General features: G+C 46.5%; 1 protein-coding gene across 6 annotated transcripts; it reads left to right on the top strand.

The window, feature by feature from the left end:
- Positions 1 to 5,204: 5,204 nt before the first annotated feature.
- ZNF418 (zinc finger protein 418) lies at positions 5,205 to 20,097 on the top strand. 6 transcript variants are annotated; one of them, XM_050768610.1, is made up of 6 exons: positions 5,205 to 5,439; positions 8,455 to 8,581; positions 10,618 to 12,860; positions 13,609 to 13,703; positions 15,031 to 15,148; positions 19,359 to 20,097. In XM_050768610.1, the coding sequence occupies exons 1-3, from the start codon at positions 5,407 to 5,409 to the stop codon at positions 12,330 to 12,332; spliced, it is 1,875 nt and encodes a 624-aa protein (XP_050624567.1). In that variant the 5' UTR covers positions 5,205 to 5,406; the 3' UTR covers positions 12,333 to 12,860; positions 13,609 to 13,703; positions 15,031 to 15,148; positions 19,359 to 20,097. The 6 variants fall into 6 exon arrangements, with proteins under 6 accessions (XP_050624567.1, XP_050624562.1, XP_050624563.1 ...); XM_050768605.1 differs by having other exon boundaries at positions 8,452 to 8,581; XM_050768606.1 differs by lacking the exon at positions 13,609 to 13,703 and having other exon boundaries at positions 8,452 to 8,581.
- Positions 20,098 to 20,874: the final 777 nt, after the last annotated feature.

Below are 20,874 nucleotides of genomic sequence, written 5' to 3'. Positions count from 1 at the left end.
TTGGTCAGGCTGGTCTTGAACTCCTGACCTCAGGTGATCTGCCCACCTTGGCCTCCCAAAGTGCTGGGATTACAGGCGTGAGCCACCACGCCCAGCATATTTGTAGTTTTTAGAGGGACCTCAATACTGTTTTCCGTAGTGGCTGTACTAGTTTGCATTTGCACCACCAGTGTATGAGTTCCCTTTTCTTGTATTTTGTTGGTTTTTTTTTTTTTTTGAGACAGTTTCATTCTCGTCACCCAGGCTGGAGTGTAATGGTGCCATCTTGGCGCACCGCAACCTCCGCCTCCCAGGTTCAAGCAATTCGCTTGCCTCAGCCTCCTAAGTAGCTGGGATTACAGGCCTGTGCCACCACACCTGGCTAATTTTGTATTTTTAGTAGTGATGGGGTTTCTCCATGTTGGTCAGGCTGGTCTCGAACTCCCGACCTCAGGTGATCGCCTGCCTTAGCCTCCCAAAGTGCTGGGATTACAGGCGTGAGCCACCACGCCCAGCCTTTTTTTTTTTTTCTAGAGACGGGGTCTTGCTCTGTTGCCCACGCTGGAGTGCAGTGGCGTGATCCTGGCTCACTACAACCTCCACCTCCTGGGTTCAAGCAATTCTCCTGCCTCAGTCTCCTGAGTAGCTGGGATTATAGGCGCACACCACCTCGCCTGGCTAATTTTTGCATTTTTAGTAGAGACAGGGTTTCAGCACGTTGTTCTCGAACTCCTGACCTCGTGATCCACCCAGCTCAGCCTTCCAAAGTGCTGGGATTACAGGTGTGAGCCACCGCGCCCGACCATGAGTTCCCTTTTCTCTGCATCCTTGCCAGCATCTGTTTTTGTCTTTTTAATAATTATCCTAAACGGGGAGAGGTGATACCTCATTGCGGTTTTGATTTGCATTTCCCAGATAGTGATGAGTGTGTTTTAATATATTTGTTGGCCGGGCGCGGTGGCTCAAGCCTGTAATCCCAGCACTTTGGGAGGCCGAGGCGGGTGGATCACAAGGTCAGGAGATCGAGACTATCCTGGCTAACATGGTGAAACCCCGTCTCTACTAAAAATACAAAAAACTAGCCGGGCGTGGTGGCGGGCGCCTGTAGTCTCAGCTACTTGGGAGGCTGAGGCGGGAGAATGGCGTGAACCCGGGAGGCGGAGCTTGCAGTGAGCCGAGATCACGCCACTGCACTCCAGCCTGGGAGACACAACGAGACTCCGTCTCAAAAAAAAAAAAAAAAAAAAAAAAAAATATATATATGTATATATATTTGTTGACCATTTGTATGTGCTTTTGAAAAATGCCTATTCAAGTCGTTTGACATTTTTAAATTGGATTGTTTGAGGGTTTCTTTGCTGTTGAAATATTTCAGTTGCTTGTGTATTGTATTCTGGCTTTAATTAATTAATTAATTAATTAATTATTTTGAGACGGAGTTGCTCTGTTGTCCACACTGGAGTGCAGTGGCACGATTTCAGCTCACTGCAACTACTGCCTCCCGGGTTCAAGCAATTCTCCTGCCTCAGCCTCCTGAGTAGCTCATATTACAGGTGTGCGCCACCACACCCAGCTAATTTTTGTATTTTTAGTAGAGACGGGTTTTTGCTATGTTGGTTAGGCTGGTCTCAAACTCCTGACCTCAAGTGATGTGACCACCTTGGGCTCCCAAAGTGCTGGGATTACAGGCATGGCCACTGCATCTGGCCTCTTTCTTGATTCTTGACATTTTCCTTACACTGTCACTGAGTGGATTCTACGTCAGAAAAAGATGAACAGGCCAGGTGTAGTGGCTGAATCCTATAATGCCAGCATTTAGGGAGGCCGAGGTGGGAGGATTGCTTGAACTCAGGAGTTTGATACCAGCCTGAGCAACATGGCAAAACCGCATCTCTACAGAAAATACAAAAATTAGCCGGGTGTAGTGGTGCACGCCTATAGTCCCAATTACTCCTGAAGGCTGAGATGGGAGGATCACTTGAGCCTGAAAGGTTGAGACTGCAGTGAACCTTGATCGTCCCACTGCACTTCAGCCTCGGCAACAGAGTGAGACGCTGTCTCAAAAAAGGAAAAAAAAAAAAAAGAATGTGGAGATAAGCAGATTTCAAATGTGAAGTGAAAAGCTTTTCATTGTTCAAACCATATTGCTAAGTGAGAAAAGCAAAGTACAGATATGTATAGAATCTATGACTTTTTTTCCTATAAGATGAAAACCTATAATATAATTGACACACACCAAATAATGAGCAAAGGGAGACACAATTCTATGAGGATAATACTATACTGCAAATTTCACCTTCTGTTTTTACTTATTCATTAAATTATGTATTTAGAGACAGGGTCTTGCTCTGCTGCCCAGACTGGCCTCAAACTCCTGTGCTAAAGTGATTCTCCCTCTAAGCCTCCCAAGTAGGTGGGTGAACAGGCACACTTTTTCTCCACCTTGGTATTGTTCAATGTTTTTTTTTTTTTTTTTTTTTTTTTTTTTTTTTTTTTTTGAGACGGAGTCTTGCTCTGTCGCCCAAGCTGGAGTGCAGTGGCGCGATCCTGGCTCACTGCAAGCTCCGCCTCCTGGGTTCACGCCATTCTCCTGCCCCAGCCTCCCGAGTAGCTGGGACTACAGGCGCCCGCCACTGCGCCCGGCTCATTTTTTGTATTTTTAGTAGAGACGGGGTTTCACCGTGGTCTCGATCTCCTGACCTTGTGATCCGCCCGCCTCGGCCTCCCAAAGTGCTGGGATTACAGGCGTGAGCCACCGCGCCCGGCCTGTTCAATGTTTTTAATAAAGAAAAAGAATCTCATTTTAATGACAAAACCAACAAGGAGACCATTTTTAATCACATGCTGACCTTAATTCCATGTCTTCTTAGACATCACTGTTAAAACTTCTGGGCCAGGTGAGGTGGCTCACGCCTGTATTCCCAGCACTTGGGATGCTGCCTCTGGTGGATCACCTGAGGTGAGGAGTTTGTGACCAGCCTGGCCAAAATGGTGAAACCTCGTCTCTACTAAAAATACAAAAATTAGCCGGGTGTGGTGGCAGGCACCTGTAATCCCAGCTACTTGGGAGGCTGAGGCAGGAGAATGAATTGCTTGACCCAGGAGGAGAAGGAGGTTGCAGTGAGCTGAAACTGCACCATTGTACTCCAGCCTGGGCAACGAGAGAAACTCCATTAAAAAAAAAAAAAAAACCCTGTAAAGTCAGTTGGGAGTGGTAACTTACACCTGCAATGTCAGCACTTTGGGAGGCCGAGGCAGGGAGCTCAGAGATCAGGAATTTGAGACCAGCCTGGCCAACATGGTGAAACCTTGTCTCTACTAAAAATACAAAAATTAGCTGGGCGTGGTGGCAGGCGTCTGTTATCCCAGCTACTCGGGAGGCTGAGGCAAGATAATCGCTTGAACCCAGGAGGTGGAGGCTGCAGTGAGCCGAGATTGTGCCACTGCACTCCAGCCTGGGCAACAAGAACAAAACTCTGTCTCACAAATAAATGAATAAATAAATAAATAAATAAATAAGCTGGGCACAGTGGCGTTGTGCCTGTAATCCCAGCTACTCTGGAAGCTGAGGCAGGAGAATCGCTTGAACCCAGAAGGCAGAGGTTGCAGTGAACCAACATGGCAACATGGCGCCATTGCACTCCAGCCTGGGACAGAACGAGACTTTGTCTCAAAAAAAAAAAAAAAAAAAAGGAAAAAACTTTTGTGAAGTGTAAATTTTTGTCACCATCCACTAATATTTCAATAGGGCTATTTCTGTCATCACATTTATTAGACAGTCATTGGTAATAAGTTTCTGTAATTGGCATTTCACCTCTTTCTGGTGTCATATTAGTTCCTCATGCAGAACACTCCCCGCTGTCACAAGAGAAACAAATGATAATCACTTCCCAGGAAAGATACAAGCTCGATAATTTAACATACGCCCAATGTCTCCAGGTGGAGATCATCACCGCCATTGCCAATACCAAACTGGGATTTCTCTCATTGTTCTTTACCTGAGACTGACTTCAAGTTCCTAAAATGGGTTGAAAATATAAGTTAGAATACCAAGTAAGGGACATTACATGAATAATGTTTTGCTCAATGAATTGGACACAATAATTGACTATATAAGCGGGAGAGTTATTTTTCCGTGGGAACGACTGATTCATCTTTGTACTCTTGCTTTAGCCTCTCCTCTATCTTCCTTGGCGTGGTCCTATCTGGATTAGTTCTCTTTTGTTCCTGGCAGACTGAAAAACCAACTCTAATGCCTCAGAGTGAGGCGGGAGAATAGGGAATTAGGGGAACCAAGGATGAAGGCATAAGCGAAAGAACAGCAGGTGCAGCTAGTTCTAGGCAAGATGAGGCAGCACGCAGGCCACATCCTCACTCCTGTGATAACAAGACAGAAGTCTCCACTTCAGCCTGATTGGTTGTGCACCAATCCTTTATAGGCTTGGAAGCCTTTAAAGAGCTCTTGGGGTACTATAAAGTTCTAGCTTATTATTAATGGCAAAAACCGCAATTACTTTTGCAGCAACCTAATAAAACCCTAAAAAACATTGTAATCGGGGTTCTTGAGCCCCTTGGTCGCCCGTTCCCACACCTGCATTCCACTTCTGTGGAGTGTACTTTCACCTCACTAAATCGCTTTCATTGGTTCGTTCTTTCGTTGCTATTTTTGTGGGTTTTGTTCACTTCTTTGTTCAATGCACCAACAACCTGGACAATTCACGGTCAAAATTTTCCATCCAGTAACAAGAGTGCATTCATGTGAATTATAACACAGTAATGTTTATCAGTCTCTGCTTCCAGTGCAGGCATTTTGTGTCTAAACCATTGTATAAAGTGATACACGAATTTGGATTTGTAGCCTTTGGGAGCATTCACAATATTTTTAGCTCCTGGGAGCTTAAATTTCTAAAAATGTGAATTAATATCTTTGCAAACACTTCGGTGGTCAGTTACAAACAGGGATTCCCCAGGAATCTCAATATAGCCTCTAAGGAGGGGCGAGACCATCCTCTGCCCTAAAAGGATGCGCGCTTTAATGAGCCCCCTGAGGTGGAGCTGCGACTTCTCTGCAGAAGCGCCTTTGGGAAGCGGCAGCTTTACTACCTTGGAACCTGGGGAACTACATTACCCAGAAAGCTCTACATTGAATGACAGCGCTACAGAACCAGTAAGGGCTCAGAATAAAGGCGTTTCTGGGTGCGCACGTAACGTAGTGGCGGGATCTCAGCGTTCACTGGTAGCGGCCATTTTGGTTAATGTTGGGGGTGTGTGTGCGGTTCGTGAGGTGAGAGGCGCTGGAGCTGTGGGTCCGAACCGTGGTGTCTGAACCCAGAAGTTGGAGAAGAGTCCTTCTCGCTGCACAGAGGCGGATCGTAGGCCCCGTAACGGCGCCCGCCTCTCCCGGCCGTGCTTTCCCCACGTACTCGGATGGCGGCGGCCGCGCTGAGGCTCCCGGCTCAGGTAATTCTGCCTTCCCTGCTCTCAGGTCACCTCATCCTAACCCGAGTCCTAAAGCAGCGAGGGAGCGGCGACTGTTCACAGGTCTGCAGCCCGGACCCGGCGTCGGGATACTGAGGCGTTCGCGGGAGAGGTCCCTGTTTCTGACATCTATGGGAAGCGGTGGGGAGAGCGACAGGCACAGGGACCGGCGCGGGCAATGGCCTGGAGTTGAACGGACCCGGGAGGATGGAACCGGGGGTCCACAGGCGCCCGTAGGAAACAATATGTGAGGCGAAGCTTCTCTTGGAAGAGCGGGCTGGGGGCTGTGTATTCACTGTGAAGACGCTAGAAGCCATGGAGAGTTTCGAAGAAAGGAGGGATGCGATCCAAGTCCAGGCTTTTAGTGTTTCCCAAAGGCCAAAGGAAGAACAAAGTAGAGGGAATGAGGACCTTGGGGTTCTGGGAGGTTGACTCCTTTGTTGATAGATCACATAGGTGGTAGAGATGATATTTTGCACTGAGACACGCAGGTCAGACAACCACTCCGAGGTCACCTGGCTCCAGCGATAAGAACAGGTTCAAGGAGACCTGAGCTTATCAGATCCCCCTTGTAATGTCTGCCTTCTCCTCAGACACTCCTGGCTGCAGAAGCACTTAAAGAACCCACTGAGGGGGCCAGGTGAGGTGGCTCACACCTGTAATCCCAGCACTTTGGGAGGCCCAGGCGGGCGGATCACCTGAGGGCGGGAGTTCGAGACCAACCTGACCAACATGGAGAAACCCCGTCTCTAACAAAAATACAAAAGTAGCCGGGCGTGGTGGCGCATGTCTGTAATCCCAGCTCCTGGGAGGCAGAGGCAGAATTGCTTGAACTCGGGAGGCAGAGGTTGCGGTGAGCCATTGCACTCCAGCCTGGGCAACAAGACGAAACTCTGGCAAAAAAAAAAAAAAAAAAAACCTACAAAGGGAACTGGAGGGTGTTCCATTCCCTCACTGGCCTTATTCTCTATTCACATGTTCTCTAGCTTGTGATATCCTGGAATACGGCCATGGATATCTAAGAGCCACACCTGGTTCTGTGGGGGTGTGGAGCCATGCAAGAAGGCTTTCACAGAATGACTTGGGAACTGCATTGCTATTGGGAACCATGAGAATTCTGTGGTAATATTGAATCCTGTTTGAATTTGCCAAGCATACTGTGAATTCTGTCAGCCACATTGTGGCATAAGGCCAAAAATGAAAGCCCAATGTGATGGGCCAGCTTGATGTGTGGTGATACTGCATGACCTCAAATGGCCTGAGCGCAAACCCCCTTCCTACTCTGTTCTATTGGATAATATATCCTGGCCTAACAACCCTTTTCATTAAGGGATCAGGCAGTTTCTGATTATTATACTTTGTTCTCGGTTTCAATTCCATTTCTACTCAGAATTATTTAAGCAAGTCAGTGGAACCCTCTTGAGAAATCAGGGGCTGTCACACCCTCTTCATCCTACAAAGTGTGCATAACACAGTCCCTGGTTTCCCTCTGCTGTCCACAGTGCACCCCCATGTGGCCCTGTCTGCCAGGCTGTGAGTTATGTGATTTTGAAATTGCTGTTAATGGCATCTGTACTCTCAGGTATCAGTTGTTTCCCCAACACTATAACCCTAAGGGGTGAATCCCACTCAGAGCAGTAGAAGGAAAAGAAGGGGATTAAAATACTTTAAGTTGTTGACCAGGCTTCAAGGCTTATGCTGTAATCCCAGCACTTTGGGAGGCTGAGGTGGGAGAATTGCTTGATGCCAGGAGTTTGAGATCAGCCTGGGCAAGTTAGCAAGACCCCATCTCTTAAAAGAAAGTGGTTGATGTTGCACATGTTAAGATCCCATCTCCACAGAAGGCTGAGGCCTGGGAAAAAAGGGTTTGAAGTTTCCATGAGCCATGATCACACTACTCCCCTCCAGCTTGGGCGACCAAAGGAGAACCTAACTAAAAGAAACCAAAACTATAATTTGTGTTAAGGCTCAAAAGAGGCTGATGGTTGGGGGATGTCACATTGGGGTGGCCATGGCATGTGCCTGTGTCTAAAGAATAATGTGTAAGGCTGGGTGTGGTGGCTCATGCCTATAATACCAGCACTTTGGGAGGCCGAGGCGGGTAGATCACTTGAGATCAGGAGGGTAGATCACCTGAGATCAGCTTAGCCAACATGGTGAAACCCTATTTCTACTAAAAATACAAAAATTAGCCAGGTGTGGTGGCAGGTGCCTGTAATCCCAGTTACTTGGGAGGCTGAGGCAGGAGAATCGCTTGAACCCGGGAGGTGGAGGTTGCAGTGAGCTGAGATCCCACCACTGCACTGCAGCTTGGGCAACAAGAGTGAGACTCTGTCTCAGAAAAAAAAGAAGGATGTGTATTTAGAGAGGGAGTATGTCTAATGGACTCAGGCAACTGCATTGGGCTTTATGTGAGCTCGGATATACCAGAGGCATTGGCTGTCAGGAGGGGGTGGACCCTTTTATGTTAAGAGCACAGCATAGCCAGGTGCAGTGGCTCATGCCTGTAATCCCAACACTTTGGGAGGCCGAGGCGGTGGATCATGAGGTCAGGAATTCAAGACCAGCCTGGCCAAGATGGTGAAACCCTGTCTCTACTAAAAATACAAAAATGAGCCAGAAGTGGTGGTGGGTGCCTGTAATCCCAGCTACTCGGGAGGCTGAGGCAGAGAATTGCTTGAACCCAGGAGGCAGAGGTTGCAGTGAGCCGAGGTCATGCCACTGCACTCCAGCCTGGGTGACAGAGCAAGACTCCGTCTCAAAAAAAAAAAAAAGTGCAGCATAGATCCCTATTTTCCCCCTACTTCTTAATTGCTGATGGCTATACTGAGTGACCTGTGGGCTCACAAAGAGACAAAGGCACCAGTGGACTAGTCTCTCCTCTGTGCTGAGGATCTTGGGAGGAGGAGGGGCAAGGGGGTGGGGATATGGGAGAGGTGGATTGTGGTACCTCAGCATAGGAACTGTTTGTGGTTTCATCTGTTACCATCATAGCAGGGCACTGTGGCATTTGAAGACGTGGCTGTGAACTTTTCCCAGGAAGAATGGAGTCTCCTTAGTGAGGTTCAGAGATGCCTTTACCATGATGTGATGCTGGAGAACTGGGTACTTATATCCTCCCTGGGTAAGTTCCTCACACCCTCCCCTATTTTTTTTTTTTTGAGACGGAGTCTCGCTCTGTCGCCCAGGCTGGAGTGCAGTGGCCGGATCTCAGCTCACTGCAAGCTCCGCCTCCCGGGTTCAGGCCATTCTCTTGCCTCAGCCTCCCGAGTAGCTGGGACTACAGGCGCCCGCCACCTCTCCCGGCTAGTTTTTTGTTTTTTTTTTAGTACAGACGGGGTTTCACCGTGTTAGCCAGGATGGTCTCGATCTCCTGACCTCGTGATCCGCCCGTCTCGGCCTCCCAAAGTGCTGGGATTACAGCTCCCCTATTTCTTGAATAAGTCTCTGCCCTTCCCCTTTTTTCCCATTGGCAAGACTGTTTTCATCATATCGGGACCCTGGGCACAGCTTCCTTCTCTACTTCTCTGGGTAGGTTTTGTGGTTCATAAGTCTGAGGTTTGTGTACTACCTTCTCTCCTTGAGCAGTCCCAATACCTGCTTTGCTGTAGACTTTCAGGGAAGGAGTCAGAGTCAGGTGTCTCGTAATCAATCTAATGCATTTCACCTTGCTTGTCCCCTCGTTGCTGTTTAACTTGGTCCAGATCTGAGACTCCTGTGTGTCCAGGTTCTACTTCCTTCCTTTGGCTGACATTACTTGATGCCTGCCTGTGGCAGGAATTGCCATCACTCATATTGTCACTGCCTACATAGACCAAAGGCAAGACCCTCCTTAGAAATTCTGTTTTTAGTAATTAGTTTTCTTTCCTGTGTGTTGTCATGTTTAGAGCCACTGTTGCTGAAAACTACCCAGCACATATTGGCAAGAGGAAGAGGATAGGGAATCCAGTGATGTGGCCTTTGTGACCAGCCAGCATTTCAGTTTAATCAGGCGCAAATGGCCTTCCTGGCTTATCAGTATTTGCTGCCACAGAGGCTAGTTGCCCCAGTTCTGCCCTATCTTTGCCTTAGTACTTATGTCATCCAGGTTCCATGTACTTCATCGTCTTGGTGGTGGGATGGAGAGTCCTCAGTGCTCCAGAAGAGGCAACTGAATCCAGACTCAGCGTGATGTGCTGAGAGGGAACCTGTCGCTGAGGAGTGGCACCTGGTGGGAGGGCATGAGTTTGAGATTTTAGGCAAATCATATCAGAAACCTATTCTATTTGACTAATATTTTTGTGGCCAGTAGGCACTCACTATTTCTGTCTTTTCTTCTGCATTCTTGAGAGCCTCGAATTTGTCGGTTGTACACCTTGTCACTTGTACTCTGATATCCATCCCCCAATGATCTTCAAGTCTCTGGACTCCACATCTCAACCATTTATTTTCTCATGTTTCCTTCCGAAGTGCTGTCCAATACTGGCATACACATTGTGTATTAGCAAGTGTATACAAATTGTTAAACTGCTCTGAGCAAGAGCTGTTGTCTTGTAATCATTTTCTTAGGCCTGGACATAGCCTTCTATATAGCATTAACATGTCATCAGATAATTTCCTGCAGACAAGTGGTTTGCAAAGGAAAGAGTTGTACACCAGGCACATTGGCGTACTCCTGTAATCCTAGCACTTTAGGAGGCCGATGTGGACGGATTTCTTGAACCCAGGAGTTTGAGACCAGCCTGGGCAACAAGGCGAAACCCCACCTCAACAAAAAGTAGCTGGGCATATTGGCATGTGCCTGTGGTCCCAGCTACTGTGGAGGCTGAGGTGGGAGGATCACCTGAGCCCAGGAGACAGAGATTATCCCACTGCACTCCATGCTGGATCACAGAGTGGGACCCTGTCTCTCAAGAAGCAAAAAAAAAAAAAAAGAATTGTAGACCCTGGCTCAGTTCTCTGTGTTCATGTATGCTTATGCCCTTCATATCACGGTGCCTACATTCTGTGACCTTTATAGCCCGTTAATGATAGCCTCATCTTCCACGTGAAGCCAACATTCATTCTGTTCCTGCAAATATTTCCATGGAGTAATTCCTCGGTTTGTCAGACACGCTTGTGGGTGGGCTGTGCCTTCCCACCAGAGTTAACTTGAACTCATCAGCATTTTCTTGCTTTCAGGTTATTGGTGTGGATCGGAAGATGAGGAGGCACCTTCTAAGCGGAACATTTTGCACTTGGCAGATCATCAGGGGACACATCACAAGCAGAAACTGCACAGGTGTGAGGATTGGGGGAATAAATTGTATGATAGTTCAAACCATCAGCACCAGAATCAGTACCTTGGAGAGAAACCCTATAGAAGCAGTGTTGAAGAAGCATTGTTTGTGAAGAGGTGTAAGTTCCATGTGTCAGAGGAGTCATCTGTCTTCATTCAGAGTGGGAAGGACTTTTTGCTCAGCTCAGGATTACTGCAGCAGGAGGCCACTCACACTGGGGAGAAGTCAAACAGCAAACCTGAGTGTGAGTCTCCCTTTCAGGGGGGAAATACTCATTACAGCTCTGGAGAATGCATGAAACATTCTGGCACCAAACACATACTTGTTCAACAGCAGAGACTTCTCCCTAGAGAAGAATGTTATTGCTGCGAATGTGGGAAATCCTTTATCAAATATGATAGCTTCAGTAATCATCAGAGAGTTCATACTGGGAAAAGACCTTATGAATGTGGAGAATGTGGGAAATCTTTTAGTCATAAGGGCAGCCTTGTTCAGCATCAACGAGTTCATACTGGAGAAAGACCTTATGAGTGTGGAGAATGTGGGAAATCTTTTAGTCAAAATGGCACCCTCATTAAACATCAACGAGTTCACACTGGAGAAAGACCTTATGAGTGTGAAGAATGTGGGAAATGTTTTACTCAAAAGGGCAATCTGATTCAACATCAACGAGGTCACACTAGTGAAAGACCTTATGAGTGTGAAGAATGTGGAAAATGTTTTAGTCAAAAGGGCACCCTCACTGAACATCATCGAGTTCACACTAGAGAAAGACCTTATGAGTGTGGAGAATGTGGGAAATCTTTTAGTCGAAAGGGACACCTTAGGAACCATCAGCGAGGTCACACTGGAGAAAGACCTTATGAGTGTGGAGAATGTGGGAAATCTTTTAGTCGAAAGGGCAACCTCATTCAGCATCAGCGAAGCCACACTGGAGAAAGGCCTTACGAGTGTAGAGACTGTAGGAAATTATTTAGGGGCAAGTCCCACCTCATTGAACACCAGAGAGTTCACACTGGAGAAAGGCCATATGAATGTAATGAATGTGGGAAATCATTTCTAGACAGCTCTGGGTTTCGTGTTCATCAGAGAGTTCACACTGGAGAAAAACCGTTTGAGTGCAGTGAATGTGGGAAATCATTTCCTCAAAGCTGTTCCCTTCTTCGACATAGGAGAGTTCATACTGGAGAAAGGCCTTATGAGTGTGGAGAATGTGGAAAGTCATTTCATCAGAGCTCTTCCCTCCTTCGACATCAGAAAATTCACACTGCAGAAAGACCTTATGAGTGCAGAGAATGTGGGAAATTCTTCTCCAGTCTCCTTGAACACAGGAGAGTTCACACTGGAGAAAGGCCTTATGAATGCAGTGAATGTGGAAAAACATTTACTCGAAGATCTGCGCATTTTAAACATCAGAGACTTCATACTCGAGGAAAGCCTTATGAGTGCAGTGAATGTGGGAAATCCTTTGCTGAAACGTTCAGTCTTACTGAACACAGGAGAGTTCACACTGGAGAAAGGCCTTATGGGTGCAGTGAATGTGGAAAATCATTTCATCGAAGCTCTTCTCTCCTTCGACATCAGAGAGTTCACACAGAAAAAAGTCCTTACAAGTGAAAGAAATTTGGGAAATTCTTTAGCTAAATCTCTGTGCATCCTCTTGATCAGAGGGTTCTTACTGGATCGGGACCTTATGAGTGTGACAAACATGGGATATTCTTTATGCAGAAGTCTTGCTTTATTACATACAGAAGAGCTTCCTCTGCTGAAGTGCCTCTTGAGTGCGACGAATGTGAGAAAGCCTTCCGCCTTCTCTCATTGGATAACAGATTGTTCTCTTAAGGAAAACACTGTACACATACAGGAAATATTATTTCTTGTAAAACATAACACTGGAGGAGATGCCTTATGAGGGAGCCATCTGCCTAAATTGAATGACATCCAGCATCTGCATAAACTCGATTATGTTAGAGCTGCATGGCATTTTTCACCCTGCCGTGTTCCCTTGCCAGACTTATGTGACTGCCAGGTATCTGGCAACCATTCTATGTCGGCCACGAGGCAGGTGTTCACCGTGCATCTTTCACTCACCCCATGATGTTCCGGAAGTAAACCTTGGTTGTCTTTCATTGGCCAGAGGAATTGGTGAGTAGTCTTGGCTGTCATTCCTTTCTCATTTATTTCTGATGAGTGAGACCATGGATCTATCTCAGTACTGGACCAGAGGAGTCTTCTGTCAGCTTGAAAAGATGGACTACCTTTTTCAGGGACCTTATGAGTCTCATGTGATTCTTTAAGTGGAATTTTTCAGCCTCTTAAGTTCCAACCAAAGAACATTCTGCCTCTTATTGCTCTGATTTGTGCAATGACTAAGGCCTTATTGTTTAAGCTTCCTTCAATCTTGAGAGTTGTATTTACTCTTTGGGGTGGTTCAGAAACAACTGGGTTCTGATGTCCTAAAGGGGCAAACAACTTTTGTTGGGGACTTGGAGTGCCCCAGAGGGGACAGTATGATGACAGAATATACTGTCTCTTCACTTGTGGCATAGTTTTCATGGCTATGAAAACTTTCATGGCTGCCCAAGGCCTCCAAAGACTCCAGAACTTTGTGGTCCTTATTTGTTGACTAGAGACTCCAATAATTTCTGGGTTTATAGATCAACCTGAGAAGGGAACAGTGTTTGTGACATCCTCTGGTGCTTCTGAGATCAACTGAGATTTTTCTCTCTTTTACAAGGGATATTGCATTCTGCTCAGTCCTGCTGAGGGAAATCAGTTCCCTAGATCCTGCAATGCAGCCATGTGCCCTCATATCCAGAGTTTCATAGGGTGGTGTCCCAGGTTATGAGATTGTAACAGGAAATCATAATTTATAGAATTTCTGCATTTATAGGCAGTGGAGGACACGGCAAGAACAGAGTTGGAATGCACGTCATTCAAATGGACATCCACATTGATGCAGTTACTATGTGTGTGGTGGACCTTCAGGTACAGAAATTCTCAGAACCTCCGTAATTATGAATCTTGTGTAGCTGAGGCCATTGTCAAAGGAAATAATATAAAGGATTTGTGGATTCCTGTACCTTTTCTTGGCTGTTCACCTCAGGGCCATGCCTGCACTGGCAGGAGGAAGAGGATAGGGAGAAGGGGATCTCTTAGTCCAGTGATGTGGTCTGTGTGACCAACCAGTGTTCCAGTCTAATCAGGTGAAAATGGCCTTCCTGGCTCAATCAGTATTTGCTACCGCAGAGACTCATTGCCACACTTGGGACATGAGGAGATTTTGTATAGTTGTCAAGCATTTTTGTCAAAAATAATAGAAAATCCATGTTTTTCTTTTTTTTTTTATTTTCTAAGACAAGGTGTTGCTCTGTGACCCAGGCTGGAGTACAGTGGCGAGATCATAGTTCGCTGCAGCCTCGAACTCTTCAAGCAATCCTTTTACCTCAGCCTCCCAAAGTGTTGGGATTACAGGCCTGAGCCATCACGTCCAGCCCACATTTTTCTTTTGAACCAATTCTTTAAAGCCATAATAAGGAATAAAGGACATTCAGTAAACTATACATATTTAAACTGTACCATGTGATAAGTTTAGACTTTCGTAGAAACCCATGAAAGTGGCCAGGCGCAGTGGCTCACGCCTGTAATCCCCATACTTTGGGAGGCCGAGGCGGGTGTATCACAAGGTCAGAAGATTGAGACCATCCTGGCTAACACAGTGAAACCCCGTCTCTACTAAAAATACAAAAAAAATGGCTGGGCATGGTGGCTCACGCCTGTAATCCCAGCACTTTGGGAGGCCAAGGCGGGTGGATCACGAGGTCAGGAGATCGAGACCATCCTGGCTAACAAGGTGAAACCTCGTCTCTACTAAAAAATACAAAAAATAGCCGGGTGTGGTGGTGGGTGCCTGTAGTCCCAGCTACTCGGGATTCTGAGGCAGGAGAATGGCATGAACCCGGGAGGCGGAGCTTGCAGTGAGCTGAGATCATGCAACTGCACTCCAGCCTGGGTGACAGAGTGAGACTCCATCTCAAAAAAACAAAAAAACAAAAAAGAAAGAAACCCTTGGAAGTATAATTTATCCATTGCCTTCATATTTACCTGGAGCCTATTGTTTTTTATTTACTTTTTGGAGTCGGGGTCTCACTCTGTTACCTGACTGGAGTGCAGCGACATCATCATAGCTCACTGTAATCTGAAATTCCTGGGCTCAGGCAGTCCTCCCACCTCAGTCTTCTGAGTAGCTGGAATCATAGGCTTGAGCCACCATGCCTACTTTGTTTTGTTTTGTTTTGTTTTGTTTTTGAGACAGACTCTCATTCTGTCGCCCAGCTTGGAGTGAAGTGGCATGATCTCGGCTCACTGAAACCTCCACCTCCTGGCTTCAAGCGATTCTCCTCCCTCAGCCTCCAGAGTAGCTGGGACTTCAGGTATGCACAACCATGCCCGGCTAGTGTTTGTATTTTTAGTAGATACGGAGTTTCAACATGTTGTCCAGGCTGGTCTCGAACTCCTGACCTCAGGTGATCCACCTGTCTTGGCCTCCCAAAGTGCGGATTACAGGTGTGAGCCACTGCACCCGGCATTACTGTTACTATTTTTTAAAGCGATGAAGCCTCCTATGTTGTCCTACCTAGAGCCTTGTCACCCAGGCTGGAATGCAGTGTTGCCATCTCGGCTTACTGCAACCTCCGTCTCCTGGGTTCAACAAATTCTCCCACCTCAGCCTCCTTATTAGCTAGGATTACAAGCATGTACCATCACACCTGGCTAATTTTTTTTATTTTTATTTTTTTTTTGAGACGGAGTCTTGCTCTGTGCCCCAGGCTGGAGTGCAGTGGCGCGATCTCGGCTCACTGCAAGCTCCGCCTCCCAGGTTCACGCAATTCTCCTGCCTCAGCCTCCCGAGTAGCTGGGACTACAGGCGCCCGCCACCTCGCCCGGCTAATTTTCTTGTATTTTTAGTAGAGACGGGGTTTCACCGTGTTAGCCAGGATGGTCTCGATCTCCTGACCTCGTGATCCGCCCGTCTCGGCCTCCCAAAGTGCTGGGATTACAGGCTTGAGCCACCGCGCCCGGCCGCTAATTTTTTTTTGTATTTTTATTAGAGACAGTATTACCCTGTTGGTCAGGCTGGTCTCGAACTCCTGACCTCAAGTGATCCGCCTGTCTTGCCCTCCCAAAGTTCTGGGATTACAGGTGTGAGCCACTGTGCATGGCTTGAGCCTTTTAATAGGATGTTCCTCTCTGCTCTTCAGACAACCATTGATTTAGTATGCTTTAAAACAGATTAGTTTGTGTGTTCTGGAATTTTATATGAATGATATCTTAAACTATTTCCTCTTTTCATTTTTGGGTTCTCTACTGTGTCATTTATTTTGCTATTAGTGATGATATATGACTAATTCATTCCTTTTATATTCCTGAGAAGTATGACATGGTGTGAAACATCAGTGTGTGCATATTAATCCATCTGTTTATATTTGATTTGCTTCTCACTTTTGTCTGTTATAAATAATACTGATACAGATATTTAAATATAATTATTCATATCCATATATTTTACTCCTCTTATGTTAATATCTCCGTGTGCAGTGCCTGAGTCACATGGTAGGTAAAACTTTTTAAGAAATACCAGGCTGGGCGTGGTGGCTTAGCTGGGCGCGGTGGTTTATGCCTATAATCCCAGCACTTTGGGAGGCGGAGGCGGACAGATCACCTGAGGTTGAGAGTTCGAGACCAGCCTGACCAACATGGAGAAACCCCATCTCTACTAAAAATACAAATTAGTCGGGTGCGGTGGCACATGCCTGTAATCCCAGCTATTTGGGAGGCTGAGACAGTTGAAACTGGGAGGCAGAAGTTGCAGTGGGCTGAGTCACACCGTTGCACTCCAGCCTGGGCAACAACAGTGAAACTCCGTCTCAAAAAAAAAAAAAAAAAAAAAGGCCGGGCGTGGTGGTTCACGCCTTTAATCCCAGCACTTTGGGATGCCGAGGCAGGCAGATCATGAGGTCAGGAGATCAAGACCATCTTGGCTAACATGGTGAAAACCCATCTCTACTAAATATACAAAAAGTTAGCCGGGCGAGGTGGCCGGCGCCTGTGGTCCCAGCTATTCCAAAGGCTGAGGCAGGAGAATGGCATGAACCCGGGAGGCAGAGCTTGCAGTGATCCCAGCTCGTGCCACTGCACTCCAGCCTAGGCTACAGAGCAGGACTCCGTCTCAAAAAAAAAGAAAAGTACCACCAAACTGGGCCGGGCATGGTGGCTCATGCCTGTAATCCCAGCACTTTGGGAGGCTGAGGCGGGTGGATTACCTGAGGTCAGGAGTTCGAGACCAGCCTGGCCAACATGGTGAAACCCCATCTCTACTAAAAATAAAAAATTAGCCGAGTATGGTGGCACGCATCTGTAGTCCCAAGTACTCGGGAAGCTGAGGCAAGAGAATTTCTTAAACCCAGGAGACGGAGGTTGCAGTGAGCTGAGATCGTATCACTGCACTCCAGCCTGGGCAACAAGAGCGAAACTCTGAAAAAATAAAAAAAAAATACCAAACTGACCTAAATTAAAATGATTACTTCCTTTTGTATTCCTACCACCAGTGTCTGAGAATTCTTACAGAGTATGGTTAGCCTTTTAAATTTTCATTTTTTAGGCCAGGCACGGTGGCTTACGCCTGTAATCCCAGCACTTTGGGAGGCCAAGGGGGGTGAATCATGAGGTCAGGAGATCGAGACCATCCTCATGGTGGAACCCCGTCTCTACTAAAAATACAAAAAAAAAAAAAAAAAAAATGGCCGGGCGTGGTGGCTGGCGCCTGTAGTCCCCAGCTACTCTGAAGGCTGAGGCAGGAGAATGGCGTGAACCCAGGAGGCGGAGCTTGCAGTGAGCCAGTATTGCACCACTGCACTCGATCCCGGGCGACAGAGTGAGACTCCGTCTCAAAAAAAAAAAAAAAAAATTCATTTTTTAAATACATGGGTATTTCTTTTTAGGTAAAGTGTCTCTTCATGTCTGTTGCTTCACAAAAATGAACTTTGTGAAAAAAATTCACAAAAGTGAATTTTGTTTATTTTCCATTACATTAAGAAATAAGAAAATAGGCCAGGCGCGGTGGCTCATGCTTGTAATCCCAGCACTTTGGGAGGGCAAGGCGACAGATCACCTGAGGTCAGGAGTTTGAAACCAGCCTGACCAACATGGAGAAACCCCGTCTCTACTAAAAATACAAAATTAGCTGGGCGGGGTGGCGCATGCCTGTAATCCCAGCTACTGGGGATACTGAGGCAGGAGAATCGCTTGAACCTGGGAGGCAGGGTTGCGGTGAGCCAAGATTGTGCCATTGCACTCTAGCCTGGGCAACAAGAGTGAAACTCAAGAGAAAAAAAATGGTGGAGTGTGCTGGTGTGCTCCTGTAGTCCTAGTTACTCAGGAGGCTGCAGTTGGAAGATCACGTGAACCTGGGAAATCAAGGCTGCTCTAAGCTATGATCACACCACTGTACTCCAGCCTGGGTGACAGAACAAGACCTTGTCTGAAAAAAATAAAAAATTATGCTGGGCGCGGTGGCTCATGCCTGTAATCCCAGCACTTTGGGAAGCCAAGGCAGGCAGATCACCTGAGGTCAGGAATTCAAGACTAGCCTGGCCAACGTGGAACCCCTCTCTACTAAAAATACAAAAATTAGCAGGACATGGTTGTGGGCACCTGTAATCCCAGCTACTTGGGAGGCTGAGGCGGGAGAATCGCTTGAACCCAGGAGGTAGAAGTTGCAGTGAGCCAGGATCATCCCATTGCACTCCGTCTCAAAAAAAAAAAAAAAATATATATATATATATATATATATTTTTTTTTTGTATCCTTTGGCATAAATGGATTAAGTAAGTCTGTCACTAAATAGAAAAATACTCCCGTCTGCAATGAATTAGAAGGTTGCTTATGGTTCTTTTTTTTTTTGAGACGGAGTCTTCATCTGTCTGCCCAGGCTGAAGTGTCACGATCTCAGCTCACTGCAGCCTCCGCCTCCAGGGTTCAAGTGATTCTCTTGCCTCAGTCTCCCAAGTAGCTGGGATTACAGGCATGCACCACTATGCCTGGCTAATTTTTGTACTTTTAGTAGAGACGGGGTTTTACCATGTTGTTCAAGCTGGTCTTGAACTCCTGACCTTGTGATCCACCCACCCCAGCCTCCCAAAGTGCTGGAATTTCAGGCATGAGCCATGGTGCCTGGCTTTTTTTTTTTTTTTTTTTTTTTTTTTTTTTTTTTTTTTTTTACCGTCTCACTGTGTTGCCCAGGCTGGGTACAGTGTGACACAATCACAATTCACTTCTGCCTTGACCTGCTGGACTCAAGCTGTCCTCCCACCTCTTGCCTCCCAACTTGCTAGGATAGGCATGTGCCACCACGCTCAGCTAATTTTAAAATTTTTTCTGTAGAGATTAGGTCTCACCATGTTGCCCAGGCTGCTCTCAAAATTCCTGGGCTCAAGGGATTTTCCTACCTTGGCCTCCCAAAATGCTAAGATTACAGGTTGAGCCACCGTCTGGCATGCTTTTGGTTTTTATCTTGAAATTTAACAAAGTGCTGTCCCATGTATTTAAGTATCAAACTATAACTGAATTTTCTTTCTTTTCAAGGATCTCAAGGGCATTTCCCTTTGCCCACCTCACCTTTTCATATTTGGCAAACTATATGCATTTGCCTCCAGCCCAAGATTGTAGATATGAACTGATTATGATCTGCATGTTCTGTCATTGGATTCAAGCATATTCTTACAGAAGAGCCACCGTGGAAGTCGTGGGTAAATATGTGTTGGATTGGTAACTCCCTCTTGGAGAATTTCTTGTGAGTTACACAGCAATAGAGGAACTCATTTAACTGGAGATACAATCTGAATTTGTAAAGTGTGGCCCATTTTCTAACATTTTTATTTTACATACCCTCCCATGTCTTCTGGGTTGATGAAACTAACAGAGATTAATAAAAACTCATCATGTCATGTACAGGGACTCATGCCTTTAATTCCAGCATTTTGGGAGACTAAGACAAGAACATCCTTGAGGCCAGGAGTTCGAGACTGTATAACAGATACATCTGACAGTAATAAGCACACCTTAAGAATGACCCTGTGGTCTAAGAAGAGTGTTGGTTCAACGTTCCAAACGAAGGAATCTGGGAGTGGCCAGCCCAGAGGTTTCTGAACCCCTGGCCTGTTCCTTGCAATGAGGCCCTTTGTTTTGAGCTGGGTAGAGGGTGATAAGTGAAAATACTGTATGAACTGCATGCTTCTTACAAATGATAGTGGTTTTCTTGTCCAGCCTGCTGCTCCTGGACTGCCCTGTATCTAAGTCCTCAATAAACCCTGTGTCTCGTTTTCTTTTTTCTTTTTTTTTTTTTTTTTGAGATGGAGTTTCGCTCTTGCTGCCCAGGCTGGAGTGCAATGGCATGATCTCGGCTCACCACAGCCTCCACCTCCCGGTGCAAGCGATTCTCCTGCCTCAGCCTCCCAAAAAGCTGGGATTACAGGCATGTGCCTCTACACCTGGCTAATTTGTATTTTTAGTAGAGGTGGGGTTTCTCCATTTTGGTCAGAGTGGTCTTGAACTCCCAACCTCAGGTGATCCATGTGCCTCAGCCTCCCAAAGTGCTGGGATTACAGGCATGAGCCACCATGCCTGGCCCTATGTTTCAGTTCTAGCTCTGGCTCTCATTCACTTCTTGTACATGGTGCCATCCTTATTGGAGTCAATAGGGTAGGGATCAAGCATGATAGAGACCAGCTGGGCAACACAGCACCTGTCTCTATCAAAACAGCTGGGCATGGTGGCACATGCTGTGTGGTCCTAGCTGTGTGGGAGACTGTGGCAGGAGGATCATTTGAGCCCAGGGATTTGAGGTTACAGCGGGCTATGATTGCTCCACTGCACTCTAGCCTAGGCAGCAGAGCAAGACCCTGTCTCTCACCTGGTGAAATTAGCAGAAGCTTTTCATATTACTTTGCTGAAGGCTCTTAAATTGGTTTTGCTTAACCTATAAACAACTCCCTTCAGAAAGCAAGTATTCCCTTGTGAGAAAATTACCTATCATCCCATGAGGTTGGATGGAGGATTGTATGAACCAACTTAATTCATGACCAGGCATGGTGACTCACGC

This window comes from Macaca thibetana, chromosome 19 (genome assembly GCF_024542745.1).
Source record: "Macaca thibetana thibetana isolate TM-01 chromosome 19, ASM2454274v1, whole genome shotgun sequence".
NCBI lineage: Eukaryota > Metazoa > Chordata > Mammalia > Primates > Cercopithecidae > Macaca > Macaca thibetana.
This window is presented reverse-complemented; position numbering and strand designations above follow the sequence as displayed.

Coding starts and splice junctions, on each gene's coding strand:
- ZNF418 (XM_050768607.1), top strand. CDS start 5,407: ATGGCGGCGGCCGCGCTGAGGCTCCCGGCTCAG. Junction 5,440..8,451: donor CGCTGAGGCTCCCGGCTCAG/GTAATTCTGCCT, acceptor TTACCATCATAG/CAGGGCACTGTGGCATTTGA. Junction 8,582..10,617: donor GGTACTTATATCCTCCCTGG/GTAAGTTCCTCA, acceptor TCTTGCTTTCAG/GTTATTGGTGTGGATCGGAA.